The 19,215-nt window shown below is 58.7% G+C and overlaps 2 protein-coding genes across 2 annotated transcripts; both read left to right on the top strand.

Annotated features, from left to right (window-relative positions):
- The first annotated feature begins 314 nt into the window (after nucleotides 1-314).
- Nucleotides 315-5,444, top strand: LOC135996436 (extracellular serine/threonine protein kinase FAM20C-like). The gene is made up of 10 exons (XM_065648425.1): nucleotides 315-793; nucleotides 2,229-2,404; nucleotides 2,492-2,570; nucleotides 3,071-3,163; nucleotides 3,347-3,462; nucleotides 3,769-3,949; nucleotides 4,074-4,183; nucleotides 4,830-4,911; nucleotides 5,064-5,123; nucleotides 5,210-5,444. Exons 1-10 carry the CDS (start codon nucleotides 315-317, stop codon nucleotides 5,442-5,444), a joined length of 1,611 nt encoding a protein of 536 aa, XP_065504497.1.
- A 2,177-nt stretch (nucleotides 5,445-7,621) lies between these two features.
- On the top strand, nucleotides 7,622-18,153 carry SUN2 (Sad1 and UNC84 domain containing 2). Its single transcript, XM_065635447.1, has 18 exons — nucleotides 7,622-7,715; nucleotides 8,089-8,245; nucleotides 8,852-9,024; nucleotides 9,175-9,309; nucleotides 9,511-9,606; nucleotides 9,785-9,878; nucleotides 10,092-10,162; nucleotides 10,415-10,539; nucleotides 11,024-11,254; nucleotides 11,339-11,416; nucleotides 11,504-11,547; nucleotides 12,000-12,165; nucleotides 12,251-12,478; nucleotides 13,509-13,593; nucleotides 13,702-13,817; nucleotides 14,000-14,167; nucleotides 14,556-14,648; nucleotides 14,763-18,153. Exons 2-18 carry the CDS (start codon nucleotides 8,124-8,126, stop codon nucleotides 14,874-14,876), a joined length of 2,139 nt encoding a protein of 712 aa, XP_065491519.1. The 5' UTR covers nucleotides 7,622-7,715; nucleotides 8,089-8,123; the 3' UTR covers nucleotides 14,877-18,153.
- The last annotated feature ends 1,062 nt before the right edge of the window (nucleotides 18,154-19,215 follow it).

Genomic DNA, 19,215 nt, shown 5'->3' with positions numbered 1-19,215 from the left:
TATTGGTTTGGAACGTGCCCCGTTCACTCTAACCTTGGGGGTCACAGCTCGTCCCTTATCAGAGCTGATAAACTCCACCAAAAGCTCCCGCCCCATCCCACTGCTCGCCCGGCAGCATCACCCCACAAGGTGACAGATCTTTCTTCCCCTGGCTTTTCCCTTGCGCCAGTTGGGTTTTTTTGCTGCGATGCTCTAAATCCAGGACCCCTCGCTCCTATCTTTCCACAGAGGAGAGACGGGACCACAGCCGCATCAACTCTCTTTTAGCCCCGCAAGGGTGTCAACCCCTTGCTGAGCGTCTCGGGTGAGGAAGAATGCGGTGCCGGCTGCAAACGCTTTTCCGAAGGAAATGTAAAGCCAGCCTCCTCTTTCTCCTGCTCCTGGCCCTCTTGGTGCACCTGGCAATGGATCTGTCTCTCCCCACAGCCCGCAGACCCTGTGGCTGCGATGCAAAAGCACCGAAAGGCTCAGAGATCCCATCAGGCAGCACTGTGCTTGCTGGCTCCAAAAAGCTGAGCCTGAGAATCCTTCAGGATTTCAGTGGCAGCAACGGCTCCTTGGAGAAAAGCTCCCAGCTGCAGGGAGCAGGGCCACAAGCAAGGGACGGAGAGCTGGGGGCCCAGCTCCAGCACAGAGATGGGAGTCTGGGAAAGACTAAGGGATCAAAGCTGGCGTCACTCTTCAAGCATCCTCTTTACAACATCCCAATCCCAGAGGTGACAGAGAAAGACAAGTTGTTTGTTGTCAACCCCATGGAGAAGTTCAGCCTGCGCAGCAGCGAGAGTGACGAATGGTGAGGAGCAAACTCAGCCCTGGCTTGCTTTTGGGGGATATGTGGGTTTGAGGGGACTAGTTGCAGGGACCAAATACATTGTTTCCCTGTGTAGACCGGCATCCTACCTCAGAGGCACCTGAATTGCTGCGGGTGCTCTTCTTGTGCCTCAAATCCTCCCTTAGCCCTGAATTTCTGGGCTGCTACCTGGGAGCCTGTAGAACATGACAAAGCCAAAGGACACTCTTGATTTATTCATAGTACTGCATAGGATATCTTTTAAGTCATCTCCTCATCTCCTTTCCTTCCCCAATGCAGGCTCTAGCCTTTGATCTCTCTAAATATACATATGAGGAAGTCCTCACTCCAGATCTCTAACCAGTTTTATCTCTTCTCCCAAAATGCTGGAGGTGTAGGTTAGCTCTAACCATGAAACCATTACCGTCCTGCATTTCGCAGGACACCGCCTGACCTCTTTAAGCTTGGCCGTATGGTGAACTCACTGCTGCCGACAGCCTATTTTTGTCACTGGTCTACTAACCTCTAATTAGGAGGGAAGATATTAAAAGCTTCAGCATCAATAACACGTAGCAGCTTCCTTATGGAAAGCACACCTTCCAAATGTGGTGACTGCTAAAAATGGTACAGAATAAAAGCTGATTTAAGAGCTGATTTTGACAAATAGGCACTTGCCTTGGCTCTGAGGACCACGTCACCTACAGATAACCATGGGAGATGGGTCTGGTTTGATGAAATCGGGGCATAGTTTGCATTTACCTAGAGAGAGAGGCATGGATTTGTGTTACAGACGTCCTGAGCTGGACTGTGTCATTGCAGTGATGGTAGGAGCTGCTGCAGAGTGGGGCAGATACCCCCAGCAGCCCCCCTTGAATGCCAGCAGACCGCAAGTTTGCAAGAGGCACAGAGACAGGGATAGTGTGTGATAAAACCATCCAAGGGGAACTGGACATTAAGGGTGGGAGTTCAGGTCAGGGCTGGGGATGGCTGGGAAGCCCCCACTCCTCCACCACTGTTTTACGGACACGTGTCCCCAGCGAGCACATGATGGGGGTATAGCCAGTTGTATTCTTGGCAGCTAATCCCTTAGGGAAATACAACGACATGAGCTGCTCCAGCAGGGAAGAAAAAGGCATGGATGAGAGGAGCAGGATCAGCCTGGGGCTTTTCTGTGGGGGTTGCAAGGGAAGCCACCAGCCTCCTCCAGCCATGCCAGTGGGTCTCCCCAGCCACGGGTGGGATCTGCCCAGGTGCCAGCAGCCCCAGGGAAGGCACATGGGGCAGGGGCTTTTGCCACCAACCAGGGCTTGTGTTGGGCCTTCTCCCAGCCTCACCCACCATGCGCCAGCTCCTGGGAAGGGCCTGGGGTTGTGGGACCTGTCCCATCCCAACTAAACCTGTCGTTGTTGTTGGGGTGGCGGTGGCTGTTGGGCTGCAGGGTCAGCAGCAGTAAAGCCGAGACGCTCCTCCCGACAGGGAAGACAGCCTATGACACCTACCCTGCCTGGCTCAAATTCCACGTTGGCATCAACCGCTATGAGCTGTATCCCCGCCGAGACCCACTGATGCCAGTCCTCCTCCGGGACTTGGCCACGCAGAGGATCGTCAGCTCGGGTACCACCTCCCTGCCTGCAACCCTGCCTGCATCTCTGCCCTGCTGCCTGCTGCGTGCCTTCCTCATGCCCATGTGCCCCCTTTCAGTCCAGAAGACTGGTGGGACCCAGCTCAAGCTCATCATGACGTTCCCGAATTACGGGCAGGCCCTCTTCAAGCCCATGAAGTGAGTAGAGCTGGGCACAACCTCATATCCCACCTGTACGGCCCCATTAGGTGATGAGGAGCGGCCGGAGGAGACCACAGAGGGAGAAACGGCAAAATGCTTCATGCGCTGCCTCACTTTGGCACCCCTCACCCTAAATTGGGGTGATCTGGATGGTCCCCTTCCCGTCGCCTTCCCTGGTGGTGCTTGCAGCAAGCTAGCTACAGCTTGCGATGAGATAGTGACCTCCAGTGGTGGAAAGAAGATAGTCCAGGAGGGCCATGGAGGACTAACCAGTCCATGAGGGTTTGCCAGCCCTTGGGTTGGGAGCAGAGGGTGCATGGTGGCCTGGCTGGGGTTTTGGGGCGTCACCACCCAGCCTGGAGCAACTGCAGGTGACTGGGTCTGACCACACGTCTGGTAGCACTGGGGACACAAGGCAAGAGCTGGTTTGGGGCAAAGCCTGCACTCGGGTTGACCCTGTCTGTGGCCATTTCCCACACCTACCCCTTTCCTCCCAGGCAGACCCGGGACCAGGAGACCCCCGCTGACTTTTTCTACTTCTCGGACTTTGAGCGGCACAATGCGGAGATTGCAGCCTTCCATCTGGACAGGTGAGTGGCAGGTTTGCATCTAACTCTGCCCTCCCGTGACAGTGAAGTGGCAGAGAAATTGCTCCTTCATCTCTCCTCTTCCTCCTCATTGTAAGGGATACCTCCACCTCATGGCAGTTTTAATAACTCGCTGTGAAAACCAGACAAGGCCATCAAGAAATGGTTCCAAGTTCTGTGTTTCAGGATCCTGGATTTCCGGCGAATCCCCCCAGTTTCTGGTCGTTTGGTCAATATAACAAAGGAGATTCGTGACATCACCACAGACAAGAAACTGGCCAAGACTTTCTTCATCTCCCCAGGTGAGCTTTCATGCTGTCCATCCTCTCCTGTGGCCACCCATATGGAGCTCACCTGGAGCTGTCTGCCCCCCCCCCGGCTCCCCATGCACCAGGACAAAATGTCCCTTTGGGGACTGCTCCAGCTCCCGTCAAGTCCCCTGACGTGGGGCTCTGCTCCTGAAGGCCTTCCTTGCCATTGCTTTGCTGGTGGCATGTGGCCATGGTGCATGGAGCATCCTTTCCTGCCTGCCAGACCACCTTGCGTGGGGGTACCAGGCTGGCTGCCCTCCTGCTCTTCATCAACGTTTTGCTTTGTACCCACGGCAGCGGGCAATGTCTGCTTCTACGGGGAGTGCTCCTACTACTGCTCCACCGAGCATGCCCTCTGCGGCAAGCCGGACCGGCTGGAGGGCTCCATGGCCGCCCTGCTGCCCGACAAGACGTTGGCCAAGCGCCGCTCCTGGCGCAGCCCCTGGCGCCGCTCCTACCACAAGAGCAAGAAGGCTGAGTGAGCTGGGACAAGGGGGACATGGGGGGAATGGGGATGTAGGGGAGTAGAGCTGTGGGACAGGAGGGGGCTGCCCCACAGCTGCTCTCACGGCCCCTTCCCTCGCCTTGGTTTCTGCCCGCAGGTGGGAGCTGAACCCCAACTACTGCGCCCAGGTGCGAGAGACGCCACCCTACAACAGGGGCCATCGCCTGCTCGACCTCATCGACTTGACAGTCCTCGATTTCCTTATGGGTAAGCCCCGTTGTGTTGGCACCGGGGGCTGCATGAGCTCCTTGGGATGGGGCTCTGTGTCCCATGGTACCACACACGGCGAGGTTTGTTGGACAAACCTTCGCTCATGCTGCAGAGAGCTGCGCTCTTACCCAAAATGAAAGCCAAGATCTGTGCCATTCTGACATATCCTGGGCAGAAGCCAAAGGATGAGAGATGCTGTGGAGATCCCAGCTAAACACCCCGGGCACGGGAAGCGTCTTCCATCAAGCTCCCACGTGTAGCCCCTGTGGAACAAGGGCCAGTGATGATGCTCATGCTGCCTCTCCCCTCCCTGGGGCCTCTCCTTCTCCGCCCTGTCCCCCCTCTTCTGACTTGGAGAGCTTCCCATCTCCTCATCTCCAGCCACCACAGCCATGCCTTTGCCATTGCTTCTGCTCCATTTGCTGCTGTTGTCCCTCTGTGGCTTGGGGGCTGCTGGGATGAGAAGGGGCTTGGAGGCCCCGTGGTTGCAGCTTGGGTGCCCTCCTCAGCTGTGGCCACCAGATGGGCACCTTAGAGCTGTCCCCAGCCTCTCGCTTTCAATGTGGCACCAGGAGGGTGCTCCACATCCCCATTCCCACCTCCTGGGCCACCACCCAACAGCTGATTTGTTGCCCCACCACAGGCAACATGGACCGGCACCACTATGAGACCTTTGAGAAATTTGGGAATGACACTTTCCTGCTCCACCTGGACAATGGCCGCGGGTAAAGCAGGATGGGGGGGAAACAATCCCAGCTAAGGGGAAGAGGGAGACCATGGGTCTCGCCAACCGTGGCCCAAAAATGTGCCCCTCGCTGGGCTCTGAGTTGCGGGGTGATGCTGCCCTGACACCCACTGGCAGGTTTCTCCCCCCCAGCTTTGGCACACACTCACGTGACGAAATGTCCATCCTGGCCCCCCTCCAGCAGTGCTGCAGGTAAGGGGCTCCCACCGCCCTCTCCGGGGATGGCCATTGGGAAGAGGGACCCCAGGTTGAGACCTCTCCCTCCTCATCTTCCGCAGCATCAAGAAGTCAACCTACCTGCGGCTGCAGCTGCTGGCCACCCAGCCCTACCGCCTGAGCGACCTGCTGCGGGAGGCGCTGGCCACCGACCCCCTGGCCCCCGTCCTGGCCGAGCCCCACCTGCGGGCGCTGGACCGCCGCCTGGGGAAGGTGCTGGCAGTGGTGGGACACTGCCTGGCCGGGGCGGCCCGGCTGGACGAGGTGCTGGTGGATGATGTGGGGTCACGGGTGTGATGGGGGAGTGGGTACCCTGCTGGATTGGGGTGTTCTGGCACGCTACCGAGGGGCGCCGGCGTGGAGCTCTGACTCCATGTAGTGTCAGCTTTCAGCAGTGCTGGAGCCAGCGGCGCCAGGCACCAGGAAAGAAGGCTGTAAGGGTAGCAGAGACGGGAAGGGTATTTAAATAAAAAGGTTGGCCTAGTGAAGGAGATGTGAACTGAGTTCTCCCCCACCCAGGCTGCTTTCCCAGCCCTGGCCTGTCCTTGCGTGCCTGGATGTGTCGCTTCAGCCCTCCAAAGCCTTTTAGGAAAGGGTAGGGATTTTTCCTGCCTTTCCCCAGCAAGAGCTGCCAAACTCCAGCAGCTGGCAAGCTCCTTATGCCCTCTCCCCCCAGCACAGCAATGCCCTGGTGACCCCCAAAAAGAAAGCTGAACTCCCCGCTGCTGCTGTGGGGAAACTGAAGCACAACCTCCCAGCCACTTGCCACTTATCGCTGCCCCACTTTTCCCACACCCACCCAAAAACCCCCACAGCTCTGGCATCGCCACCTCTGTCGCAGCACTGGGGGTGCAGCAAGGGAGACTTCCCCCCACTTCCCCCCCCCGAGCACCTCCCCAGTTTCCCTGGGAACCGCTGCTGGCTCCCCCCCTGCTCGAAAAAATGGCTCTTGAGGGGGGACAGATTGACCCAGGGCCGTGCACCCTATTTAGTGCCCGGTGGCTCAGCATCCAGCTTATCCCCTGAGCCTCCTAGGGGGGTTAATCCACAGTAGGTTTACGTCAGCCACGGCAGGTGCCACCGCTACGGCCACCACCAGTGTCCCCATGGCATCAGCACGGCCAGAGATAAATGTGCCACCGGGGAGGAGAGATGTCCTCTGGCCGGGCTGGTGACTCGCAGACCGATGGGAAGCCGCAGAAAAGGGTGAAAAAGGGCAGCTGGCACAGTGGGAGATGGAGCTGCCCTGGAAAAGCCAGGCAGAGATTTTGGCTGGAACGAAAAATGAGTTCAAAAGGGAGGAGAAAAAAAAAAAAGAGAGAGACAAAGAGGATCTGTCTGCATTACACAACGGGCATGGGGACTCTGAATTGGGGTTTGTTGCAGTGTGGCCCCCCCGAAGCCGGCAGCACATCCTCCTGCTGCTGCCCCAGCTTTGCATCAAACCCCGGCATAGTGAGGAAAAGGTTTCAGGGCTGTTTTGCAACAGGTTACTCCCCTTCTGCCAGCCTCATGGTTTTTTAACCCTTTCTATAAATGCATTTTTGCTGCCATACTCAAAGCCAGCAGGGCCTTTCCTGCCCTGTGCCCCATGGATGCGGCCCCACAACCGTGACACAGGCAGCTGCTTCTCTCCCCAGACAAATCTTTTTCTGAGGCACCGTCATATTTAGAAACCGGGGCGTGGGAGGGTGGCTGTTTTCTCAGCCTGGCAAGTTTGCACAAGGTCCCGGCTGTGCCGCCATGGAGCGTTCAAGGTCCCACGGGAGCAGCCAGGTCTGGCTCGCACCCCTCTGCCGAGCCGGCCCAGCCACCCGGGTGGGGAGAGGGATGGAAATGGGGTGTCTGAGACCACAGGCCCCGGGGAGCAGTAGAACCCGCCTGCCCGGTCGAGGCGGCGTGGGCACACAGGCGTGGAGCGGGGCTGCCCACGCCACAGGGACGGGTTCGGCCGTGACGGCTGCTGCGTGGGGGTGTTGGGTGTTCCCCGCCCCACCGAGGCTGGCAAACCGGCCACCCCAGCAAAACCCAAACGGTGCCGGGGTGCAGCCCTGCAGCTGGGAGCCCCCATTTGGGGCCAGCATCACCCACGGGACCTGCCGGGGGGGCTGCCCTTCCCTGGCAGCGCGGGTGGCTTGTGGCCCCTGGTGGGCACGGGCCAGGGGAGCCCCCCGGGGGCTGAGGCGTTGGGTGACCCATGGGCAGCCAGGGGGTGGGGATGGACCCTCCCCATCACCCCCTCCAAATTATGATGATAATAATAAAATAAAGTATAACAATAATATTACAATAACGATAATAACAATATTACAATAGCAATAGTAGTAGTAGTAATAATAATAACAACAACAACAACAAAAATAGGGGTATGGAAGAGACCCCTGCGGGGGGTGGGGGCCCCCTCGCGGTGGCGGCGGCGCGCGCGCGGTGCGGCGGGGCGGGGCGGCGGGGGGGGCGTCGGAGGGGGCGGGGGTGGCGGCCGCCTTCCCCTGCAAAACAAAAGGGAGCGGAGCGGCGGCAGCCCGGGGGGACCGTGGCGGTTTCGCTCCTTTTCTGCGCGACTCGCCGGTGGGTTTGCGCGGGGCGCGGGCACGGCGGGTTTGCCGGGGGGGGGTTGCGGGTGGGTCGGCCGGCTCGTGCAGGGGGTCCGGTGGGGCAGCGGCTCCGTGCTCGGGTGGGTGCTGGCGTGGGTGGCCCGTGGGAGGGGAAAGGAAGGAGGTTTTTAACCCTATAAAGGGAGGCGGCCGCGCTGGTGGCGGGGTGGGGGGCGGCTCCGTCCCGGCCCAGTCCCGCAGCAGGTGCCCTTCGGCGGGCTCGGAGCACCCCCGGCCGCAGCGGGCACCCCCACGGCCGCCTGCGCGGGGGGTTCGGTGTGTGCCGGGCCCCCTTCTGCAGGTGGGTCACCTCCCGCTGACGCCTTCCTCTCTCCCGGGCCCCCCAGGTGAACCGTGACCCCCCCACCCCCGTGCCACCACCATGTCCCGCCGCAGCCAGCGCCTCGTCACCACTCGCTATTACCCTGGGGACGACGATGCCACGACCAGCAGCAGCTCCCTGCTGGGGGGGCAGCAGCTCCCCTTCAAGGAGAGCACCGGCAGGTTAGTGGGGTGCAGAGGCTGGGGGGAACCTCCTCCCAAACGTGGCCAGGGCGCTCCATCCCGCGCCAAGGACCGAGCGCCGTCCTGGGGTGGGGCATCAGGGCGGCTTGCAGAAAGGAACATGACAGCGAGCTCGCTGCGTTTCGGCATGGCTGCCGGCCACCTTGGCACTGGCTGTGCCCCCGCTCTGGCAAAAGCCCCGTACTCCCCGCCCCGGCACCTCTGTGCCCCCCCTGCCCCAGTGCAGGAGGCCACCGCGGGTGGCTCGGGGTGGCTCTGTGCCCCCTCCCAGCCGCTGCCACCGCCTCCGGCTCGATGGCGGGAGGGAGGGAGGGAGGTGCTGCGAGCGCCGGGCCGGAAAACCGCAGCGGTGCGAGCGGAAGCGGTGCCGGCAGCTGCCCGGGGACGGGCGGGAAGGCCTTTTGCAAAGCAGCGGTTGCACCTTCCGAAACCTGTCACCGTCCGGTACGGTGGAGGTGGGGCAGAAGGAAGTGATGCCGGACAAGGGGTTGGGGCGAATTCCCCACTTGTCCCCCGTGGGTGCACTGTGACACCTCCCACTCCGTAAGCGCACATGGCTGATGAGCCCGTTCTCACCCTGGGCAGGACGATCAGGAGGAAATTGAGCAGCACGAAGCGCCTCTCTCCTGCCCCCAGCACCCAAACCTCCTACTACAGCGAGTCCATGATGAGCGAGTCCTACCTGGGGGGCAGCCGGGGCCTCGCTGCCCTGGGCAGCTCCGTGCTGGACGATGCCCTGGACAGCAGCACGTACTGGGGTGAGCCCTCCCTCCCTCTCGCAGCGTCTGGGGACCTCCCTGGGCACTGAAGGGGCATTGGGACAGCCACCCGAGCCAGCTGACTGGGTTGGCCGCATGTGGGGATGGTGGTGGGTGGTTTCTCAGGGGGACTCTCTGTTTTGGGGGCAGGCGGGGAGCTCTCCACCAGGAGAAGAAGAGGCACAGGGGACACTGAATCCAGTAAGATCAACGGGCTGCTGGAGAGCAAGACATATGACACCTATGCCTCTTCGTCTGGGTACTCCTCGGAAGATGACTATAATGGTAGGGATGCACCAGCCTCTCTGTGGTGATAGGGGTGCTGTGAGAGGTGTCCCCAAGGGGACCAGCCCAGGGCCTGGCTGTGCCCAGGGTGCTGCCAGCACCCCCTGCATGCCACCTCCTGTGCACAGCCTTTGCCCTGGGTGATGCACAGGGACGCAGGCTCTGGGTTTTTGACTTAATGCCTCACTTCTTTTTTTCCAGGTCACTTTTACTCAGGCCAGAGTAGCTCTGGGTCGGGGCTGAGGACCGCAGCCTCCCGGGTGGGCTCCTTCCTCTGGCAGGTGTTCACCGCCCCGGGTGAGTGGGGGGCCCAGTGGGTGGGTTTCTAGCATCACCTTTCTTCCTCGCCGGCATCTCCCCTCCCTACGCACTGTGTGCGCTTGTCCCTGATCAGGTGGAGGGTGGGAGCATCCTCATGGACAGAGGGGACATCTCTGGCGGGGCCCTGCCTGAGGCTGTGTTTCTCTCCTGGTAGTTCGGTTTGTGGGGTGGCTGTTCTCGGGGCTGGCAGCTGCCTGGCACCGCCTGACCGGCACGGCTCCCCGCCTGGGCAGCGTCCCCTTCTCCAGGTGAGCATGGTGGTGCGACAGCAGGATGGGGGAGGCGTGGGAAAAACCTGCAGGGCCCCGGAGAGGGGGTGCCCTGCAGACCCCGGCATGCACGGGGTGGGCATCTTGTGCCAAAACCTGGCTGGGCTTTGCTTTCCCTCTGGCCCCCATCCAGAGAAGTGCTGTGGTGGGGGAAGGCGTCTGCTGTCCTTCAGGCACCTCTTTCATCTCCAGGCGCTACCCACAGGTGAAGAGGTCCCTGCTTCTGCTCCTGCTTCTCCTGCTCCTTGCTGCTGCTGCCTATGGTAAGTCGACCCAGCTCAATCTGTTGCCCTGAGATCTGGGGCAGCACAGAGCATCCCACTGATGTACCTGGGGGGCAGGATGGCCCTTAGCTCATGATTCCTGGTACCCTGCTGCATCCCCACCCCTGCACTAGGTCCTCCTGGTAACTCCAAGCCATGCTGGTGGCTGAGCCCCTGCACATCCACCCTGTCCCCCACTACAGCCTATTACTGGCCTGCCATTTTAACCATCTCATTCCCCTGCATGCCCAGGAGCTTGGTACTTCTACCCATATGGGCTGTCGACGCTCAGCCTCCCCGCCTTCCCATGGTGGGGAGCTGGAAAGCTTTCCTCCTCCGATGTGCCTGGGGCAGGGGACCTGACTGCGCTGGACCAGGTAAGCCTTGGGGAAGGGTCAGCGGTGGTCCAGGTGGGGTGGGTGCCTTGCAGGGAGAGCCAGGACAGTGTGGTCCGTGGCTGAAGGAGACCTTCCAGCAGATGGGGAAGTTTGGCTGGGTTTGGCTCCAGAGGATGCTCTGGCCGGCTCTCCCTTTTCTGGATGGAAGGAGCTCCCATCGATCCTGTGAGATGGGGCAGGAGGGACCAGCAGATGCTGGGGTGGAGAATGAGGCAGATAGTGGCCCCATGCTGGTGGAAATGGCTTCTTCAGCTGTGGCCATCTTGCTCTCAGGGTGTCCCAGGCATGGAGCAGGGGTAACATCTGCCCTCTGCTGGGATGCAGCAGATTAATAAGATGTCACTGACTCTGAGGACCAGGTGGCCTGGATCCACTTTCACAGGGGTCCCTGTGAAGCAGCTGGACGCCTGAGGGTCTGTACCTCCCCACGGGGCTGCATTGCACCCTGCCTTTGTCTCTGCAGGGGCTGCGGGGTGAGCACCGGCTCCTGGCTCGCTTCCAGGCCCTGGAGAAGCGCTTCGAGGCGCTGGAGGCTGAGGTGTCGCGGTGGGAGCTGCAGCGGGGGGCGGCAGCAGTGGCGGCAGGGGGAGAGCCACCCTCTGGGGACGTCCTGGCGCTGCTGGAGGGGCTGGTGAGCCGCCGGGACACAGGGCTGAAGGAGCAGCTCCGCAGTGACATGACCAGCCGCCTCCAGGTGAGGGGTGTGGGGGGGCACATGGAGAGATGGGGACACGTGGGGCTGTGCTCTGACGTTCCCCCCATGTTCCTCACCCCACAGGGTGAGCTCGATGCCCTCCGAGTGCAGGTGCAGAGAGATTTAGACGGGCGCCTGGGGAAGATGGCACAAGCCTCTCAGGTAAGGGGACAAGCATGCGGTGGTACCCAGGCAGGACATCCTCACCACTGGCTTCACAGTTCTCACCCCTTCTCCTTCTCCTGGCAGGAGATGGAGGCACGGTTGCTGGAGCTGAACGCGGAATGGCAGAGGTAACGCTGGCCGTCTGGGCAGAGCCTCTGTTGGGGACAGGCACTAGCAGGGTGAAATCCACACAGCTGGGCTTAGGGAGAGGTTTCCAGGTCTGGTTTGCTCAGGGCAAAAGGGAGGTCGATATGTTCAGTCTTGGGGGAGAAAGGACAGATGGATATGTGGATATCTTGGCAAGAAAGCACCCTGGCTGGTAGAAGGGCTCAAAGGGCAGGTGCAGAAAATGACCTTTGCCACTGTCGTTTTGCATCGCCATGGCCCTTCAGCCAAGGGGCGAGCTGGGGATGCTCTCCCACAGGATGCAGTAGAAGAGGTCATTGCCACAGGAATTAAAAACATTTTGGGCTGGAGATGGGGCTGAGCATAGGCGGTGCGATATGAACCTCCTCCCTCAGTGTGCAGAAGGGAGCTGGGACTGGTGGTGCGAGGCTTTGTTGCCTTTCTCTCGGCACAGCTCGGCGCAGGAGAGCCTGCGAGGGAGCTTCCAGCGGGAGGTGGGCAAGCTGGAGCAGGAGGTGGCGGCACTGAGGAGGGAGCTGGTGGGCCTCAAGTCAGACCAGGAGGTGATGGGGAAGCACCTGGAGGGGATGCTGGAGCAGCTGAAAGCCGTGCGGGCTGATGTGAGTCCCTTGTCCCCACCCTGTTTGGCGGAGGGAGACGTGAGGGTCCCTGCCCCAGCACTGAGCTCTGTCCCCATCGTTTCAGGTGGAAGCGCAGTTCCCGACATGGGTCAGTCGGTTCCTGTCGCAGTCCCAACGAGATGGCACCGCTGGCTTCATTCTCCAGCGGGAAGACTTGCAAGCAGAGCTCCAGGCCCTGGAGAGCAAGATCCTGGCTAAAGTCTTGGAAGACAGGAGGCTGTCAGCACGGGATGCTCAGGCCGGTGTCGGAGTAGCCCTGCGGCAAGGGGGAGCTGCGGGGGTGACAGAGGAGGTGAGTGCTGGCCCGAGCCCCGGGGACATGGTGACCACAGGTGTGGGATCAGGGGCTGTGCCCCATCGTGTGTGTACGGGGGAGGTGACGTGCCTGGCAGACAGCAGAGCTGTGGGCACAGCCCTTACAGCTGGGACATGGATCCTGGGCTCATGTCCCACCTGGCAAGAGTATTCTTGAAACTCATCCATCCCTGCTCTGCTGCCAGCCTCCCCTGGGCTGTGCCCCTGCCCTGGAAGGGGTTGCAAGTGGTGACATCCACACTCCTGCGAGGCTCTTGTTGGCTTAAAATGTAAATTTCTGCTCATGCGTCTTTCACCCAGAAGGTGGGGCAGGTGCCAGCAAGGTTTCCATGAGTTGAGTGTTTTGCTTAACTCTGTCCTCAGCAGTGCCACTGAGTCACTTTGGGGCAAAGCATTTCAGCAGAATGACACCAAGGGAAAAAATGAGCCTGCTTGCTTTGGAAAGAGTTGTTGGCAATTCCCTGGGGAGGTAGCAGAGGGAGGGATTAAGCTGGGATTAGCAGTCCCCACGGTCTGCACATGCTCTGTGCACGCCACAAAGTTTTGATCTAGAGTGGTGCTGCAGGGTCCCAGCTCCTGGGGCTGGGTTTGGCTCCAGAGGGATGCTCTGGCTGGCCCTCCCTTTTCTCCACCCACTGATCCTGTGAGATGGGGCAGGAGGGACCAGCAGATGCTGGAGCGGACTGGGTGGGCTGTCAGGTTGTGTCTGGTACCTGCTGGGGGTACCCCTTCTCCCCAGGGGCTCAGCCCCTCTTTTGGGATGGGGACAGGCAAGCCCAGTGTGTCTGGGTACTGCCCCTTGGTTGCGCAGCTCCTCTTGTCTGGGGTATTTTTAGCAACCTCTAATGAGGCTTCTCAGCCAATTGTGTGTCCTCTCATTTTTGCCACGGTGACTCATCCCCCGGCTGTTTTGTGGGAAGGTCTGTCCCCACAGGGTGGAGGCGGTCGGGGGGCAGGACACCCGCCCTGGCCCTTCACTGCTCTTGTCCCCTCTACTCCCACTGCAGCAAGTGCATCTCATCGTGGACCAGGCCCTGAAGCGCTTCAGCGAGGACCGTGTGGGGATGGTTGACTACGCCCTGGAGTCAGCAGGTAGGTGGTGGGGGGCTCTCGGCTGCCCAGGATGAGCCAGCCTTCCCGGGGAGGGGACCGCAGGGCGCTGCGTGCAGCTTACGCGCTGCCGTCCCCTCGCTGTGCCAGGGGCCAGCGTCATCAACACCCGCTGCTCCGAGACCTACGAGACACGGACGGCGCTGCTGAGCTTGTTCGGCATCCCCCTGTGGTACCACTCGCAGTCCCCCCGTGTCATCCTGCAGGTGAGCACCCTTGGGGCCAGACCCCACTGAGGGGGAGGATGGTCCAGGCTGGTTCTCCTGTGAGTTTGGCGGGTTTTATTGGGCTCCCACTGTCACTCCAAGCAAGCGGCCAGGCTGCTGTTCAGGGGGAGAACAGCGGCACTGATGGTGGTAACGTTGGTGTCTTGCTCCTGCGCTCATAGCCAGATGTCAACCCCGGGAACTGCTGGGCGTTTCGTGGGTCCCAGGGCTTTGCCGTCATCCGCCTCTCCAGCATCATCCGCCCCACGGCTGTGACATTGGAGCACATCCCAAAAGCCCTCTCGCCCCAGGGGACCATCCCCAGTGCCCCCAAGGACTTCGCTGTCTATGTGAGTGCCCTCGCCCAGACCCGGGAGGAGCAGGGGTACAAGTTGGGAGGGCGCCGTGGTGGAGGGCACAGGACAGGAGAGCTAGTGAGCCCCATGCCTGGCTGTGGGGTGCTCTAGGGGGTGGGTGTTAGCCTGAAGAGGGGAGAGCGGTTTTGGGAAGGGTTTTGGGGAACATCAATGGGAAAGGCGTAATTCTCCATTTTCCCCCTTCATCCCTCCCCACTGGCCCCTAACACCATTTGTCTCTTTTGGCCCGGAAGAGCAGGAGCAGGGGCCAAGTGTGCTTGTGTCTCCATCTCCCTCTCCCATCTTGGGTGTGCTCATCACCTCTGGTTCTCCCTCTCTGACCGCCCCGGTTCTCGCTTTCTGCCTCCCTGCTCCCCCATAGGGCTTGAAGGAGGAGCGGGAGGAGGAGGGCCTTCTCCTGGGGCAGTTCACCTACAACCACGACGGCAACCCCATCCAAACATTTTACTTGGAGGTAAGCGCCTTGCCCTTGGAGCACCTGACCCCAAGAAGACAATGAGGCATCTGGGGTCTCTGAGCCCTCACGAGCTCTCAAGAGCTCAGGTTTTTCCTTCCTCCTCTCCCCAAGGGTGATGCCATAGGCACGTACCAGCTGGTGGAGCTCCGGGTGCTGAGCAATTGGGGCCACCCCGAATACACCTGCATCTACCGCTTCCGCGTGCATGGAGAGCCGGCGCACTGATCCCCGGCTCCCGCGTGAGATGAGGACGGTGCCAGGCTGAGAGCAGGAGGAGATTCGTCTGGCTTGCTGCTTCGCACATAAAAATCCCGGGGTGTACCAGCAGCCGCCCTGGGGAGATGGTTCCCTCTGGGAAGAAGAGCTGGTGTTTAAGGGGTGAGGCTTTCACTCTTCCAAGGACCGGGATGGCGAGGCAAGAGCATCCTATGTGGGTCCTAGCGCAGCCTGGCTTGTTTTCTGTGCATATTGGACATTTTTAACTTTTTAAGCTAATTTTTTTTATTGGGTCTGCGCAGCCCCCAGTCCCCATTACCCTGCTCCTCTCTGATGGCGTGCCTAGCGTTGCCGGGGCTTGGGAAAGGGGTGTGTAGTTTTGTGATGTGCTTCACGCAGGCTTGGGCGCGACACAGCGAATGGGACCGTGGTGACCATACACGGCCACCACGTCTCTCCCCTCCATGCATGAGGTCATTTCTCCTCCTTTGTGTTGGTGAGGTAAAGATCTCTGGACCTTCGATGCTGGGTTGGCAGGAGGGAAATAAGACAGTATTACTGAAGTATTAACATAAAACTAACAGTTTGAGGCAGCAGGAGGGGAGAAATTCAGCAGCCATTGGTGATGGAGCCTGCCCCGGTGCTGCTGTCCATCCGCTTGAGCCCTTCTGCTGCCAGTGGCTGTGTTGGGTCTTGATGATGCCTTTGGCCTCCCCATGTTAAGCTTGACAATGCTATTGAAAACTCCTGTTGCCTGCTACCCCTTTGGGGTTTGTTCTGATGCGGTTGGTTTGTTTTGGTTTTTTTTAGGGGTGTGGGGAGGGGGGTTATTTTCCTGTTAAGATGTTGGGGATTTTTTTTTTTTGGTAGTAACAAAGGCAAAAAAAGAAGACTTTTTCCATGTGATTTCTACTTAACCAAGAATGTTACGTGGCGCTGCTTGGGCGAGTAGCTTAGATGCGGAGAGGGCTAGAGCTTTGTTTAGTAGGAGAATAGTGCACGTGCACAGTAAGATAAGCTAGAACGAAATGAGCAGAGCTCTCAAGTACAAGCTTTGGGTTGTCGGTGGCTTGTTGGTTGGACCTGGGAGACAAGGTCCTCTGTGGACTGCTGCTCGGCAGGGTGCTGGAGGCACTGCTGCCCTCCTTGCTCCGGAGATGTTCTCCGAGACTGCAACGTGTGGCTGTGGCCTGTCACCCGTGGCTGTACCTGTGCGTGGGTGACTGTTCACAGCGAGTGGGAGCTGCTGCTCTGCACAACTGTCTCTGTGCCTGGGTGGTCTCTGGGGTGGGAGATGGGGCAGCCCCCAGGGGTTGCTGGTGCAGGTGTGTTTCTGCACCTTGGAGTGGGGGCAGCAGGGCCTCCCCCACCTGCAGCACTCGGGGCTGCCTCTCACCTCCCGGGGTCCCGTGGCAGATGGCTGGTGCAGGCTGGCCTCCTTTCTTTTGGAAGTGCTCCCTTTTCTGTCCTGCCTTCTCCTCCCTGCCTTTGCTCAGCCTTGGCTGCAAAGGGCTGTGGTGGAGCAGGACAGGGAGTTCTGCCTGCATCGGGCACGTAAATCCTGCCTGTGCCCTGCATGTGATGGGGGAGCCGTGGCAGGGGACCGCAGGAGGGATGCACAGGGACCTTCCCCGAGCTGAGGAGTGCCAGGGCCATCTGGCCACTCCACCTCCTGTCTGCCTGCAGCACACAATTAGTTTGGCTTATGTTTTCGGATGGTGTTTACAACTTCCACATTTGTCTTGTGTTTTGTTGAAAGAAAAGCTAAAGGGCTGGTGTTTAGTGTTTGAGCCCTGTCTGATGCTGGCATCATCTGCAGGCACTGGGGGAGCACCACAAATCCAGTCCTGCTCTGGTCTTCTCTGTTTGAAGTGCTGCAGGGCGAGGGGTGTAGAGGAGGGAAAAGGGCTGAAGAAGCATCTCCCTTCACCATGCCCTGATGGGTGTTGGGCAGCGGGGCCAAGCCCTGCACCCCTCTGTGCCAGCCCAAAGGGCTGAGGGCAATGGTGGCATGTCCCTTCTGGAGGGGTCTCCTCCCTTCCAGCAAGGGAAGTGAGCGCGAAGGGTGCAGCCTCATCTCCAACAAGTTAAAATTACTCCATGGAGTCCCCTGCAGAGCTGGGAGAAAGCAGACCCGCAGCCAGATCCAGCAAGGATAAATTCTCTCCTCTGTTGAGCATAGTCTTAATTCTTGGCATCTGCAGCCAAAGTTATTTTAAACTTGTCTGCAGCTGCCCGCTTGCCTTGGAGTCATGTCCGTGAGTGCCCTGCATGCACAGAGTTGTGCTTTTATGAATGCCTAGACCTGTCCTGGCCTTGGCAGAGCAGCTCCTGTGTATAACTGAATGAGAAACAGAGAGCAAAGATGAAGCTCCCCCCTTTCCCCAGGGGTTCTCTGGCAGCTGAAGCAAATGCTGTAACTATGAGGCTGGAAAACCCCTTTTCTTACCTCCCTTCTGGCTCCCTGGCCTGGGCTGTCAGGGTCTTTGCCCAAGAATAAAGAGTTTCATGGTAAATCAGGCATGCTGGTGAGAAGTGGGGAAAAAGGGAACCTCTTTCCCAGAGAATGGAGCTGGAGCAGCATCTCTGCTCCTTCCAAGGGGGTGTTAACCACAGGCTCTGGTGTAGGGAGCATCTGGCTTTATAGGGCAAGCCTTACTGGTCCTTTGGAGATGAAAATATCTGCTGTTCTGGGGTAAAACCCTCTGGAGACACCAGGGAGTGGTCACCCCCTGGGGTTTGCACTCTTCTCTAGGGGCTAGTGCTGGTTTTAGAGGCCTCCTTGCCATGCTGACTGCAGGAGGAGCCCCAGGGGGGTGTACTGAGGCTACCTGCAGTTTTGCAGCCCCCAAATTCTGCAGCCCAGGTAGCTGCCCTGTGCCAGCCGCAGCTCACAGCAGTTCTGTGGTGTTTTCCCAAGCTGCAAAGAGGGCACTTAAAACTGCTGCTTCAGCATGGTGCATCTCTGCCCAGGGATATTTAATCCCAGTGCTGATGCAGAAGGTGAAGTTAGTGAGGCAGGAGAAATGCAAAACAGCTGTTAGAGCAGATTTCCCTTATTTACTCCATTTCCCTCCTCTATTCTCCCTCCTTGTTGGTTTGCCCCATACATGTGTTACAAATTAGCCTTGCAGAAACAGATGGTTACAGGCAGGAGACAAGTTTGTATTTGCTGTAGCCTGTTGCAAATGCTGCACTGTTTTGTTCATTTTATTTTTTAATCAACAGATTGTAATTTATGCCTATGCAAGAAAAAAAAAAGACCAAGACAAATAAATTATATCAAAACTGCTGTGTTTTGGGTGTGTTGCAGGTGGTTTTGCTGGTGGGAATGATACATGGGTGGTAAACAGCTATTCTTGTAGCTCTTCTAGAAGGCAAATCCTTATTTTCCAGCCTAGGCTAACAGTTTTCACTTTGTCATCAAGTAGGCTCTGGGATGCAAAAGCTGCTTGAAGTAATGGTGAAAACGAGACTTCCTCTTAAAAACCTGAATTTCTTGTGGCACTTAAAATACTGCATCTTTGATACCAGACTTTTTGCAGTCCAGGTCTGTGTCAGACCAAGGCTGTGTGCTCAGTCCATCCTCCAGTGACCTCAAAGCTGTCCCTGGATATCAGCCTGTCCTCTACCTTATCATGGCCATGAGCAGAACCCAACTGGGCCCTGGAGTGGCAAATGAGGCTCAGCCTAATGCAAACCACAAATAAGGGCAGCTGCGTGTTGATGTCTTTTCCTTAACAGGAACTGTAAATTACTCAACAGCCAGCTACGAGCAAGTAGAAAGGAAATACTTAATTGTCCTCAGCATGAGAAACTTAACCTAGAGCATAAAAAAAAAAGGCTGCAAAAAGGAAAATTGAACTGCTTTGGCCTCAGGGATGGTCACACTGGTGTCTGCTTAACCAGAATGGGCTGGAGGCAGGCTCATGTTGAGGAGGAGCCACATAGCTCCCTGCAAAAGGTCACCCTAGGGAAAGGCTTGTTCTCTGCTGGCCTTGGGCCAGCCATCCCCAGGAGGAGGAAAAGGGCCTTTGCTGTAGCTACCACCAGCACCCAGCCCAACACTTACCTGCAAAAGGGCTGCGCAGGACAGGAAGAATCTTCACAAACCTCTGAGACCAACCCAGGAGACATGAAAAGGCCCATTCCAAGCACTGGAGAGTCCCTCTATTTGCAGAAACAGGCGAGGTGCAAGTCACAGCGAGGGCCCAGGGAGCACAAGCTCACGCAGGCAGGTGAAGTGCTGTGCTAAAACTGCATTCTCTAGCAAAGGGTCTCCAGCGGAGCTGGCCCCAAATGGTTTGCTGTAGCAGCTATTCACACGCACGCATACGTACCCATCTCA

The sequence above is a fragment of the Caloenas nicobarica genome, chromosome 1, assembly GCF_036013445.1.
Source record: "Caloenas nicobarica isolate bCalNic1 chromosome 1, bCalNic1.hap1, whole genome shotgun sequence".
Taxonomy (NCBI): domain Eukaryota; kingdom Metazoa; phylum Chordata; class Aves; order Columbiformes; family Columbidae; genus Caloenas; species Caloenas nicobarica.
The sequence above is the reverse complement of the archived record's forward strand: the minus strand, read 5'-3'. Positions and strand labels throughout refer to the sequence as shown.